General features: G+C 32.3%; 1 protein-coding gene across 1 annotated transcript in view; it reads left to right on the top strand.

Moving 5' to 3' along the window:
- Nucleotides 1–8,428: 8,428 nt before the first annotated feature.
- LOC140444148 (ras-related and estrogen-regulated growth inhibitor-like) overlaps nucleotides 8,429–15,179 on the top strand; it is a 428,607-nt gene continuing 421,856 nt past the window's right edge. The window contains exon 1 of the mRNA XM_072535829.1: nucleotides 8,429–8,721. Coding sequence (XP_072391930.1) covers nucleotides 8,661–8,721 — 61 coding nt within the window. The 5' untranslated portion in view covers nucleotides 8,429–8,660. The remainder of the gene's footprint in view (nucleotides 8,722–15,179) is intronic.

Here is a 15,179-nt window from a genome sequence, read left to right as displayed (position 1 = left end):
TAGAGGCATACAACCAAATAGAACGAACTGCACAAAATAGTGGTCTTAAAATCAATCAGACCAAAACAAAATATATGCAGGTAAGTAAAAACGCAGAAATAAGGCAGCCACAAAATATAACAATATTAGAATACAACATTGAGGGGGTAAAAAACTTTACATACTTGGGATCCCTAGTCACGTCTGATAATAACGTTACGGAGGAAGTGAAGAGGCGAATATTTATTGCAAATAAATGTTACCATGGCTTAATTAGGCAACTAATATCAGATAACGTCGCAAGAAAAACAAAATAAGACCGGTACTCACATACGGCTCACAAACCTGGACATTCACTAAAAGAGAGGAAACGTTGTTAGCCACCTTCGAAAGAAAAATCTTGCGACACATATATAAGGGCACAAAAGAAAATGGAATATGGCAAAGAAGATACAATTCTGAACTATACAAAATATAACAGGATCCGGATATTATAACATTCATTAAAATAGGATGGCTGCGTTGGATAGGACATGTAGAAAGAATGGAAGAGGGCGAAATACCAAACAAAATATTCAAGCAGATGCCAGTAGGAAAAAGAACAAGAGTAAGACCGAAGCTGAAATACTTAGAACAAATAGAAAATGATATAACAACCTTAAAAATAAAAAACTGGAGAAAAAAAGCACGAAACAGATCAGAATGGAGAAGAATCCTGGAACAGGCCAAGACCCAAAAAGGGTTGTCGAGCTAGTGATCATGATGATGACCATTGTGCCATCTATTTTGATGGCTTTGAACGAAAACGATTTATTTCTATCGTTTTCTGCCTTTCTGCATTTCAATTCACCAAAGCCGTAGCAAAGCTCTTCCTGAAATCTGTAAATCATTTACAAATTACGTGTAGCTCTAGAAGAAAATACCAGAGGACAAAGATCTATAATTTACTATATTCTTTTAAATAAAGAGCTATTCCCTTCCCAAATTTTGGATTTAAGGCACTTACATCGACACAGATCATAGACCAGTATAAGACGTACTCATCAAAAACAAGACCCGATACAACCAAAGTAGAGAGAATACTGAAACTGCAGAAATAAGAATACTCAATTACAGGAGACACGCCGAGAGACCCAAATTTTGGCCATCCAACCTAGGGTTGGTGTAGATGTTTGTATTAAAAGAATTTTAGCAGGCTTGGATGGATCGGCATTGGGATAGTCATTAAATTAATAACGTGTTGTGTAAATATTGTTGGGTGACACAGTAGGTGAATAGTAGAAGTGTGGTCTATCAATAATAACATAAATAATAGAATTCTCTGGCGACTCCTATAGTGATTTGCTAATACCCTGAAAGGGTGCATATATGTTTGTGTCGAGAAAAGTCTCATCGGGTGAAATAGCCATCTCATGCATGCACTGAAGGATTTTAAAACAAAAAGTTTTTGACTCAGCTATGGTTAGTGGAATGAGAAATAAATGTCCTTCCATTTCAGCTACCTTCATATTCTTTTCCTGAATCTTCTTTACAGGCCACACTTCACCGCCGTACATCAACGCAGGTCTCACCACACTCTTGTATATGTTTTCTTTTAGCCCTTCCCCCATTTCTTCGTGTTTTTCGCTCATTCGCTTCCATTTAAAGACTCCACTCTAATACTCGTCCTAGTTTTTACCCAAGTAACTCGAAATCCCCAACTATTCTTCTTCCTCCCAACCACAAATACTCCGTTTTTAACCTGCTAACGTTAAGCCCCTTATGACTCTGCAATATACTTTCTCTAATCCACTAAGAAGATAATCTCTTTCCATATTTCTTTGCTTCCCTTTACTAACTCAGGTAGTAAAATAATTTTTACCTTCAGAAGATGTTTTGACCCATCAAAAATTTGTACCCAGAAAATCCCGGGTAACAAACATTCAAAAGGTGGTTTTACCTAACTAATAGAAATTTCGAAGTTGTCCCCCGCCTACTCCCTGGTAGGCATTGCAATTATAATTTGAATATAATAAGTAAGAAGTTAGAATCCTCCCAAAGTGGACGCTGTGTTTATTAATCAGTATCAACTTGAATCCAGCGAGGTCTGGATGCTTTTAGTTTAGAGTAAAAGCCTCAAGTATTTTATATAGTTATTATGTTTCTTGCCTATTGTTTAAAAGCTACACGTTTCACAAACGTTTATTGTTAATTAAGTTCATGAAAACTTAAAGAAATGTCCTAGTTAAAGTCCTATTTAGCAAATTCCCATCTGTAAATATGAGCACGTGTTGATATTCGCCATCTCATTCATCAAGAGGCTATTAAATATAATTTATTATCTTAAGCCAGACAGATTCTTATGTTACAGATCCAAACTTGCCAGCATTTTAAATTCAAATTGTATCGTGTTGATTTTTAAGTTAATATATTGTGTTATATTTATGTTATAGTTATTGTTAAGTTATTTACTGGTCGTGTTATTTTTTAGAGTTTAGTTTAATTGTGATATAATGATTAAATTTCAAGAAATTCTTACACTAACAGTTTCAAAAGTAAATATTTTTAAAAATCATATGATACACATTAGTCCGATCATGTTTGGCTTTCACCTGGTTCTATTGACAATTCTTCTTCTTCTTCTCGTGCCACTCCTAGCGGAGATTGGAAATCATCATGGCCACTGCGACTTTGTTAGCAGCGCGCCTAAAAAGTTCAATCGAACTACAGCCGAACCATTCACGTAGATTACGAAGCCACGATATTTTTCTTCTTCCCACACTTCTTTTGCCCTTAATTTTGCCCTGCATGATATTTCTTAAAAGTTCGTACTTTTCACCTCTCACAATGTGCCCCAAGTATTCCATCTTTCTAGTTTTTATCTCATTTAGAATTTCGCATCTTTTGTCTAAAGTTTGGAGTACTTGCGTGTTAGTGACGCGGTCCATCCATGATATTCTGAGAATGCGCCTATAGCACCACATCTCGAAAGCTTCGATGTTTTTTGTGGTCAACTGTTTTAGTGTCCAAGCCTCTACTCCATACAACAGGGTAGAAAAGCCATAACACCGCAGCATTCGTATTCGTAACTTTATATTGATATCACGATTGCAAAAGAGTTTGCGCATTCTATTAAAGACTGATCTAGCGATTTCTATTCTACATCTAATCTCTTTTGTTTGATCAGTATCGTCTGTGATCCAAGCACCTAGATATTTATAACAGGACACACGCTCAATCGTTGTATTGTCTATTACAAGATTAGCTCTGATGTTCTTTGATTTTGTGATTACCATAAATTTAGTTTTTTTCAAATTAATTTTCAAGCCGTAACTGTTACAGTATATATTGAGACTTTGAACGAGATGTTGTAGTTCTACTAGCGTTCCCGTTAGGAGAACCGTATCGTCAGCATACCTTATATTGTTGATCGTCTCACCATTTATTATCAGACCAAGATCTTCTTCCTCGAGTGCTTGTTCACAAATAGCTTCACTATACAGATTAAATAAAAGTGGCGACAAGATGCATCCCTGCCGGACTCCTCGACGGATTTGAATTTCTTCTGTTAGCCTACCCTCAACCTTCACATTTGCTGTTTGATTCCAATATAGGTTGCATATAATTCGAATATCTCGGCTGTCTATATTTTTCTTTATTAGAATTTGTCTTAGTGGTTCATGTTGTACTTTGTCAAAGGCCTTTTCGAAATCAATAAAGCAGGTGTAAATTTCTTGGTTCATGTCTAAGCATCTCTGTGAGAGAACGTTCATTACAAACAGAGCCTCCCTTGTACCCAGCCCTGTTTCTGAATCCCATCTGAGTGTTACTGATGTCTGCGTCTAATTTCCTATAGATCCTATTATGGATTATTTTCAAGAACAGTTTTAGAGCATGACTCATCAAAGCTATCGTACGATATTCGCTGCATTCCCTTGTATTTGCCTTTTTTGGCAGTAGTATAAAGGTCGAACGGAGCCATTCCCTAGGTATTATTACAGTTCTATATATTGTGTTAAATAGATCTAGGAGTATTTTAATAGATTCATCGTCCATAAGTTTGAGCAGTTCTACGGGAATTTCATCAGGACCGGGGGCCTTACCACTTTTCGCTTGTTTAATTGCATAATCTATTTCTTCTCTGATTATATCAGGCCCTGTATCATCTGTATATTCGTTTGAGATTTCTTGTCTATCTTTGTCATCAAAAAGTTGTGATATGTATTCTGTCCATCGATTCATTTTTTGTTGTAAATCTGTTATGATTATACCATCTGTATCTTTGATCTGTCCTGTCTGCGTTGTTCTTCTCCTTCCTGTCATTTCTTAAATTTTTTTGTGTACATTAAAAAAGTCATATTTTCGCTCCAGTTGTTCCAACTCCTGGCATTGCTCACTTAGCCATTTTTCTCTAGTTTCTCTTATTTTCTTTTTTATCAGTTTATCTGTTTTTTTGTATCTTATCGGATTATTTGTTTTGTGTACCCTTCTTTCACACATCAACTGTAGTATTTCCTCATTCATCCATTCTTTATGTTTCCTTTCTTTCGGTGTTAAATTTTCTCTCCCTGCCAGCATTACGGCATGTTTAATATTCTCCCATTTTTGGTCTATGTTATCAGTATTTCTATTCAGTTTCTCTATATTTTGTAAATTTTCTTTGATGTTCACTATTGTTTTCTCTTTTATATGTTGTTCACTCAGTCTTCTCACGTCAATTTGTTTCTGTATGTGTTTTTGAATGATCTTTAGTTTTATTCTTAATGTGACTACTACAGGATTGTGATCCGAGCCTATATCTGCTCCTGGGTAGGTTTTAGCTGAGCGTATAGAGTTGCGGAATCTTTGTCTAACAAGGACAAAGTCAATTTGATTTCTGACTACTCTACCTTTGGTGTCACTCGGAGATTTCCATGTGTACAGTCGTCTGTTAGGTAACTTGAAAATAGTGTTAGCAACTACTAACTCCTCCGCTTGACAAAATTGTACCATACGGTCTCCTCGTTCGTTGACATTGACATGAATATTGACAATTGGGAATTTGTAAAATGAATACGGTTTAGTGACCTTAAAACTGTATCAGTGCCATATTGTTTTGTGCTTCGCGGACTTGTGTGAATCGGACAGTGAATCAAAGGTTTAAATATAAGAATTATACAAACAAACTCTAACCAGATCTTAATTTAGTTATAGTAACAAAGTTAGACATTAAGTTACATATTTGTTAATGCTTGTATTCTTTTATTCCCACGTTGGTATGTGGTCCTTCGAATTGTAATTTATTACATTGCTTACTACGCTCTAAATGGTAGTACGATCGCCATCCTAATTTATTGTTCATCTTCCTAAATTTTTGATGGTCTTCGAGCCAAATTTGGAACCAATCTTCTATTAACGATAATATCTGCAAAGAGCATTGACCAAGGAGCCCTCTCCCTTATTTTGGTTCATATTCCAATGCCGATAATAAATAATTTACATTATTATGTTTACAAATAATTATGAATGTGATTATGATTTTTGATTACGTTTAAAAGAGTTATCGCTCTATCACTTGCTATGCATCAACCCAGGATTAACGCCCTTTTTTCATGATTTCTCGGACCTGAAAATTTCCGCCTTTCAAGCCTGTTGTCAGTGTCAAACCAAAAATTTCACATCATTCACCGTAGTGACTATTCCACTACCGTCACGTATAAATAAACGATTCTGTGGCCTCCTTAAATTACGTTTTTTTTTCGATTGCTCTATACTATAATTAATTTAATAATTGTCAATTGCTCCCGTAGACTTATTATTTTCGTTGCTACTTTAACCAAATTTAACAAAAGTGACATTTTTAAATGTTAATATTACATTTTCTAAATTAATTAAGAGTGCATTGTAGAACAAGGTATAAAACGAAGATTTTCGAAATTTGTTTGAGACAATGATTTATAATAATTTCCATCATACTACCGTACCATGAATAATCGCAGCAAGACACCCGATATACTCAAAAAAAACTAGCTTTATTATTAGAACAGTTAAAAAACACCGGAGCTTTTTTGCAGCTTCCTTTTGTGGTCTGGGGCGGTATTCGGAGCCAGGTACAATAGGTAATAACTGGTATCAGATTGGGTTTAAACTAGATTTTAGTAAGATGCGGTTCGACTGGGTTATTTATAAATGTACAGGTTAATATAGGATTACAATTGTGTATGTAACAAATATTTATGTCACGTATAGCTTTTTGATTCTGTTAAAACAATACAAAAAGTCAGCAAATACAACCTACTTCACTTGGCATTCAAACTAATTCAATATATACGATGTTAATTAGTATTCAAAATGTATACTTAGGTATACAAAATACATTATTAGGATTTCAAACTCCTAAAAAATAAAAAGAAAATGTTTAAATAAAAAAAGACAAAAAAAAATCAAATCACCGACCGAGAAAATCGCAACACCCTATACACAGTAAGTTGAAGTCACGTTTTTTGTTAAATAGTAAGCAAAAGAGTCCTGAGATATCGTATTAAAATATACCATTTTTCAAAGTAAAACACTTGCACGTCACGATTTATACACAGTGACGTCACTTGTATTTAAAATTTCCAGAACGTCAACCTTAGAGTTCAAATGTTTCTAACACAGCTAATACGAAACCCATACGGAACTGCTCGATCTTTCATAGGTGTCAACATGGTGTAATAATCAGAAAAATGTAATCATCACTGTATTGAAAATTTTAGAATTATATTGATTAAATAACCAAAAACATTTGTAATTATTAATAATATAAATTTTATGAAATAACTCTTCAAGTCTAATATTGCACAAAATAATAATTTTAATTAAATAGATTAGATAATTGTACGCAACTGATTCCGGAATACTCCAAATTTTATTGACAGTTCAGCGTGTGGCAAAAGTGTATAAAGTGTTGCCGCTTTTTTAGAGTAAGAATTTTGTTGATGTTTTGATTTCTTACACAATTTGGTCATAATATAATATATATTAATAAATTATATTTATTAATACATATTAAATTTAGACTAATAGCTGTAAAAACTAATTATTGTTGTATATTGTGATTGTGCTATGTCAAAACAAAAAAATAGTCTGTAGAAAGCTGATAAGCTTTCATATAAGATAGATAATTTTGAACAAGAAATAATGGCAGGACGTCTTTACCATTACAGCCCTAAAACAGGTAAGTTTAAAATTTAGAATATATAATTTTGTATTAAAATGTTTTCTTATGTATTTTAGTGTGTTGCAGTAGTCTTAAAACTAAGTGTATTTACTGTTAATATAATAGTTAATGGACAAATAGTTGACATTTTAAAAATTCCTCACTTACTAACTATTCTGATGATTTGGCAACGCTGTGGGGTTCTGACGTCGTAAATCTTGAATGACGTGCAAGCATTTTTATGTGAAAAATGCTATATATTTGTTTTTTAAACTTACGCTCAAGTAGAGATAAGATCTAATAAATTGTAAAAACATGCATTTGAGCAAATCATAATAATATATAACTATATAATTAACATGTTACAATTTTCATAAATAATTTTACTATTTTTATTTATAAATATACAAAGTTTACAATTAATTTGTTTAAAGTATATTTGTAATGATTAATTATAAAAATAATAAGCATAATTCAAGAAAACTTACCACATATAGATTTGATTTTCAAAAAAAAAACAATTTTGTAAAATTTATTGCTAAAAGATATTATTTATAACTATAATATATAAATATCTAAGTTGTTTATCATTTTAAAACCCTTGAATAAAAAATTCATAAATTGACCACTTGAATTTTTATAATATAAATATACAACGAGGTACCCCAAATTAAAAAAAATATATAAATTTTAGTTGATTAGAACCGGAGATATTGCGACTTTGATAAATTTGAAGTTATGAAGTCAGTTTTTAAATATTAAAATTAAGAAATAAAACAAATTGATGTTTCACAATTTATATTTAAGAGTTATTCAATTTAATTTAGTTATTTCCCGTCATTTTTTAAGGCTTTTGCGTAAGGGGGTAGAAAAAATATTGTGTCACAAATACAGTCTCTTTCTTTCTTATTAAATTGCCGCATTTGTCTAACGGTCTGTAATGACAATTTTTCTATTCGTTAAATACAGATCAAAAATAAAGTACTTTGCTCTTATTATTTTGAATTTAAATAGTCTGTTAAACTATTTTGTCTAGAATATTGTGGGAGAAGCGCAAATATACAACATTCAGTTCATTCCCTTTACATATCGTCGCTACTTCCCGATATAAACTAAATAGCTGTCGAGCCCGTAACTCACATCATCTCTGCGTTGTGCTGGCATCACCCGGTGGAAACCACCTCTCAGGAGAGTAGTAGAGAGAGGAATGATACATGTACATGGCAACCACCTCGCTCACGTGAGTCTTCAGCAGGCCGCAGAAGAACGCAAAGTACGACCAGAGAAAGGAAGTACCTAGCGCCGTTGAGACGGTGTCGACAATCGACACACACGCGAAAATATCGCGCATTCCGCTGGATGATTGGAAACGTACCCCCGTGCGACGCAGTACGACCTTGAACTGTAGTACCACGTAGTACGCAAAGACGTGCGTGAACTTTGATTTAATTTTTGACGATTAACGTTTTGCGCCCGAGTTTTACTTTTTTTTTCACAGCAGTGGACTTTTTATTGTGTCATCATGACGAACGTGTCCAAGATTAGGGTTGTTGTTATGGGTGGTCCCAGAGTCGGAAAGACAGGTCAGTACATCGTTTTTATTCTTAAAATTTTTTTGCTAAATAAAAATTATTATTATAATTTAAACAATGTTTTTTCTTCGTTGTTTTAAATAAAAAAAAAACTGAATTCTAGTAAACTTTAAACTGTACATTGGGACAAACAGGGACACATTTAAAAAAAAGTATGTCCGAGCATAAATTTGAGAATATTTACAAAAATATTCTTCTTAAATTAAGGTTTTAATTTTTAAATTCCAATATTAGGAATTTGTTACGGATTTTAAAATAATACACAATTTTCTGAATGAAATTGTCGATTTATTAGACATTCAGAAATACCTATCAATGCTCCTTGATTGTCTTTAATGATCTAACTATATTGTTCTTTTCTCAACATGTTTATTAAAAAATTGAATAGTAATCACACCATTCAATACTTTAAATTTAATGATCTAAATTTAGTGGTTCCAAATTAAATTGAATATTTTGATCTAAAATAAAAGACTGTTTATGTAAAACAAATAAAAAAAAACTTTTTTATGTATTTATACCTTAAAATCAACTGGTAACTTTTGCTTTCCAAGATAGTTCTTAATGATATGGTTATCAACCAGAAATTATAAAGAAAATAATGACATAAAATATACAACTTATATAATATCTGTCTCATGTCCTAGGAGTAACATAAGTGGTCTGGTGTGATGTTTGTTATAAGGATACTAAAAACAAAAAAATCGGAAAAACTAATAATCAGAAATCTTTAGTAATTAATATTTAACTAGGAATAAGCCACAATTAAAGGTTAAATTACGTTTATTGACGTTTCAATTTCCACTTCGGAAATCGTTCTCCTCTTTAGTATTATATTAATTCTTTAAAATATAAATATTCTTGAAATATAAGAGTCCAATCGTCAGAGAGTTGACCCTTAAAAATCATACAAACAAGCTGAATTTGGCCAAGATAATTAATTTTGGGACCCCAAAAAAATTGCCAGAAAATTTACCACTTTTACCTCCAGGTTTTCTCCTAAAACCGCCCTCGTAGGGAGTAAAAACGCAAAAAATTGATTTATGAAGAATCTGTGTGTCGCAGAAAAAATTGTTTTTGATAAAAAATGTAGCTGAGATAATTTTAAACAAGAATGTTTATTTGCACGTTTTGTGTAGAAGGAACCGTTCTCTCAGAAACAACGCTTGAAGCGACCGACGATTTTAAATGTCAGTTACGTGCGCTAAATCAATGTTCAATAAAATTTGTATCAGCTCGACGGTAAAAATTCGATATTTTTTGATCCAAGTGTCCTATCGACAAAAATCAAGATGCGTTTTAAAAGTAAGGAGTGCAGCTTTCGTATGCAGTTTCCGTATTTTGCTCAGAATAAACTCACTTTTTATAAAGGTGTTAAATAAATAAACGTGGCGCGACTTTTGCAATTTTTTATGATTATTCTTTTCATTGACTGGCCACTATGGAGTTTTCATAACTAGAATCAAATCTTCAAAACCTATAGCATGAAATTTTAGTTTTGAGAGTAGTTTTGTATTATTAGCCTCTAATAATACAAGAAAAATATCATATAATACAAAATAACAAGAAATTATCATTTACTTATATTTTCTGTGGGGCGAATTTTTTTCCCTCAACTGTATATAACAAATTGAAACCCATTTGGGTATAATTGAGGGTTGACAATTTGGTATATTGTAACAAATTATAATAATAATAATAATGGTAGTACAAACAAAAATTAGAAAAAAAAAAGAATAATTGAAAACATTCTTCCTTCACGTTTTGGAGGAATGATGTTGTTTCATGTTCGATACAATTGCTTCAAAATTAGGACTTTTTGATGTAAGAACGGTTTGAATACAGTCTTCGGCGTTTAATCGATTTCTTTTCTTCGTTTTTATGTTTATTAGAGTGGAAAAGCCTTGTTCGCACAAATATGTTGTTCCAAATGGCAACAATTTCTTAACCGCCTCTTCATGTGCAATTTTGAAAGCCTTTGCAGCTTTTGACATCCAAAAAGACGACAGATTTGGTTTACTCTCAAATTGAATACGTGCTCAATATTAGATCGAAGTTCAAGAATTGCTTCTGCCAAACCTGCTATCATAGCAATTTCAAATTTAAAAGGATCTACAATCCAACTGACAGTACGTATATCAAGATCTGGAAAGTAATCTGAAAACCGCTTTCTGAGTTTGATAAGATGTCTTACAATTGTATCCTTGATGTCAGCAAAAGTAATATTTTCGCAATCTTCCAAAAACAAAACTAACCTTGAAAAAGAAGCTATGTTGTTCTGTTCTACTTTCTGTCTCCAATACTGCAGCTTTAATCCAAACGCTGACACTATTTCTCTCGCTGAAATGATATTAATATTCTTTCCTTGCAATTCTTTGTTTAATATATTTATACTCTTAAAAATGTCTCCTAAATATGCGAGATATGCAACCCAAGAAGAGTTTTTAAACTTTCTGCTAGAATATTTTTTTGATCAACCATAAAAATTTCGACTTCAGTTTTGAGAGTCAATACTAGATTTAGTACATTTCCGCGAGAGCCATCTTACTTTTGTATAATAAAGTAGGTCCGTATATTCAGCTTCACTGACTTGACATAATTTACGAAATAGCCGCGTGTTTGGTGAGTGTGAGTTTAACCATGAGGGCCTGGCGATGGATCATACAGTGAGTAATTAAAATGTTTGGGTTATTTATTTTTACGAAAGCCAAAAAAACATTAATATGACCCAGCATAGCTGGAGCTCCATCCAAAGATACAGAAATACAGTTTTTCCATTAAACTTTGCGCATTAAAGTAAAGAAAGTGTGAGAAACTTGGAAATGGACGATAATAGGGAAATTAACGGCACAAATTCAAATATTTAGGATTCATACTCTCAAAAAATTGAACCACCGAGCAAGAGATAACCAGCAGATTAGCACAGACAAGAACATGTATTAAACAAATGAACGGGGTACTGTGGGATAGACAGATTACCAGAAATACAAAGAAGATAATTTATAACACCTTGGGACGCAGTATAATGACCTGAATTGGGTAATAAATAAACGAAACAGGTCCAAAATCACAGCAACTGAAATGAAGTTCATGAGAAGACGCTGCAGAGTGACAAAAATGGATCGCATCAGAATTGGGGAGATAAAACGAAGAATGGCAGTAGAACAAGACATACTTAGCTACATCGAAGAAAAACGTTTAATTTGGTATGGGCATGTGAGAAGAACAGATCATACAAGGTGGATAGCAAAGATTTCGGATTGGAGCCCAATAGGGAGGAGGAAAAGAGACCTTAGAGATGGAGGACGAGACCTTAGAGATGGAGAATGGCAGAACAGAAAGGACTGGAGACGTTGGCTGAAAGAAGGAAGGCGGCGACAGCTGTAAAAATCCTTGTATAGATAGATAGATAGCATTGAAGTATTAATTTACGTTATTGTAGACATCAATTCCACGAGATCTCAACTCGAGAGGAGAACAAAACAGCAATTCCTCTTCAAAATTGTTTAAGTTGAAAAAATACCAACAGGTTTATAAAATAGCAAATTAAAAATATATACTTTTTGCTAACAAAAGAATTATTTTTACCGCCAAAAATTTCATTTTTACCCCATTTGGTGTAATTTACCCGGGTTCTCCTACCGCCGATGTACCTAAAGATTGACAAAACTGACTTCATTTGCGGAAAAATATAAAAATTGCATTCTTTAACTTTAAATTGATGATCGATTTTTTTCTTTGAATTGATGATCGACTTTGAATTGATTTCGCGCGTGTAACTGACATTCAAAATCGCCGGTCGTTTCAAGCCTTTTTTCTGAGAGAATAAATCATTCTATAGAAAAAGTGCTAAAACATTTTTGTTCAAAATTTTCTCAGCCTCTTTATTTGAAACATTTTTTTCTACGGGTACATCGATTTTTTTCGTTTTTATCTCCCTACGAGTGAGGATTTTAGAAGGAACCCGGGAAGAAGGAAAAATAAACTCTTTTGCATATTTTCTGGGACCCCAAAATTGATATTCTCAGCAAAATATTCAGCTTGTTCGTATGATTAGAGGTTCAGTGGCATTTTCGTCTCTGGCGACTGGAGTACGAAGTTTTTTTACTGATAAATTAGTGTTCATCGCATAGTTACATCACATCGTTTACTTTAAACGTTACGTTTTTTACCCCACACAATTATTAATGCAGCTCAAACCAATTCGATTGGATTGAGATCAGGATGAAAAGGTGACAATCTTAATACCTTATATAGCTCAGTCTAGTCATGCAAAAATCATCGATTTCACGGCAAAATTTTTCGCAGATATCTGAAGCTTTTAAGACATAGATGCGGGTTACTAGATGACGAATAGATGAGAAAGTACTCGTATTTTTACCTTGCGTTTTTTAAACAATAATTTATGGTCACAATTTGATTTTTTGTATATAAGTTTTTTCCCTTATATTTTACATAAACAATATTTATATCATTTTTTTATATCAAGAATATCTTAATTTTCCCGTTTTTTAAATTAAAATTGATAAATAATTTATGGAGATATTTGCAAAAAAGCAGTTTTTTGCACAAATTTTTAAATTTTATTAATTTTTCTATTAACAAAATAAAATGTTATTAGTACATTTGAACATCGAAGAATTACCGTCTTTTAAATTAGTGCGAAATTTTCCCCCGATCTGTCAAATAGTTGCTAGACACATTTAGCAAATTTCATAGGAATCTTTAAGACTTAAACTATCTCAGAAGTAAAATGCATATTGCGTTTTCATCGAAATTATTTACAAAATAAACGTTTGAAAAAGGGTTATGTTTTTTACTTATAAACAATTGTAATAATTTCTATATTTTTCAAGCTACAGACTTGTACGTACAACCATTGGATAGCTGGTAAAAAAAAAATCACATTAAAAAAAAACATTCTACTTATAATCAATAGGAACAAAGTTAGAGACTATTTTTAAAAAAAATCATATCTCTATTGTTTATAAACATTAAAAAGTAAAATTTGCACAAATTTTGAATGGCTTCCATTGCAGCTAGAATCCTCTTTTTTTTAATCTGGGGTAGCTCGTCGAAATATGAATAACTACATAGTTTTCACTGGCAGGGAAATATGGGAAACCTCGAAACAATTGAATCCATTTGAAATTCACCGTAAAACCTCCTTTTTTTTTAATTTGGCTAGAATAGTCTGTCGCAGTATTAATAATGATGACATAATTTTCACCCACTCGGAAATCTCGGAAAATCCCGGAAAATCAAAATGTTTTTTCATTTTATATCAATGATGTAATAATACTTATATATTTTATAAATTAAATTTGAGGTAATTTTTTACACATTATATTATTATATTCCTTATATTAATTATAATTATGTTGAGTTTCCGGGATGTTCCGAAATATCCGAGGGGGTGAAAATTCGAGTACTTTTTCATCTATTCATCGTCCAGTAACCCCCATTTATGTCTTAAAATCTTCAGATATCTGCGAAAAATAAATGAAATATTTCTATCTCTTAACTATGTTTTTATGTCTTCTTTTTTATTTTTTGAAGTAGAAGCTTTGGCCACCTATTTTGTGTGATATGGTGCGATGTTAAACGATAAAACAGTATTGAGTGGTAAATTTACAAGCAATTTCTTATCAACCAATTCTTATAGTTTTAAGAACTGAAAAATACAGACGAGTTTCATTTTTCTGATTACATAAAATATAATCGTTTTTTTTTCGTAACATAACACTGGCTAAAATCTACTGGAATATCTATTTATTGAGTAGGAAAGTAAATACATGTAAAAAAGATTCTGGTTTTTTAGTAACTTTTTTGGGCGGAAATCAAGCTTTCAAAACCACTTTTTTCAGTAATTAAACAAGGTCTATTACATTCTTGTCTTGCTCGCTATTATCCCACTCGTCTTTTCTCAAATAGTTGGTCATTTACAGATAATCTCTTGACAATTTCGAAATGCTTAAAGGTTTAGAAAATAAAAGTAGTAAGTGGAGATAGCGTGTTATAACGTATATAAAGATAATTAAACAGCCAGTAATAATGATAAGATATTTATTGGCGTTGTTATTATAGCATTTAATAAAGATGTCTATGCAAATAAATCTTTATTGACAGTGCATTTTAAGAGATTGTAGGAATATCGGCTTAACGTTTTAATCGTTTTTGTTGGTTTTGCTATTTACAGGGATGTTGATCAGTTTTTATGTTTTTCATTTTTTTATTAGTGTTTACAGTTTTCTACACAGCTATTATTACTCAAGTCGTCAAAGACGAAAATGCCACTCAACCTATAAAAATCATACTAACAAGCTGAATTTTGCCAAGAATATTAACTTTGGGACCCCAAAAAAGATGCAACAAAGTTTACCACTTTTACCTCTGGGCTTCTTCCTAAAACTGCCCTCGCAGGGGGGTAAAAACGCAAAAAATTGATT

The sequence above is a fragment of the Diabrotica undecimpunctata genome, chromosome 6 (assembly GCF_040954645.1).
Source record: "Diabrotica undecimpunctata isolate CICGRU chromosome 6, icDiaUnde3, whole genome shotgun sequence".
NCBI classification, from domain to species: Eukaryota; Metazoa; Arthropoda; class Insecta; order Coleoptera; family Chrysomelidae; genus Diabrotica; species Diabrotica undecimpunctata.
This window is presented reverse-complemented; position numbering and strand designations above follow the sequence as displayed.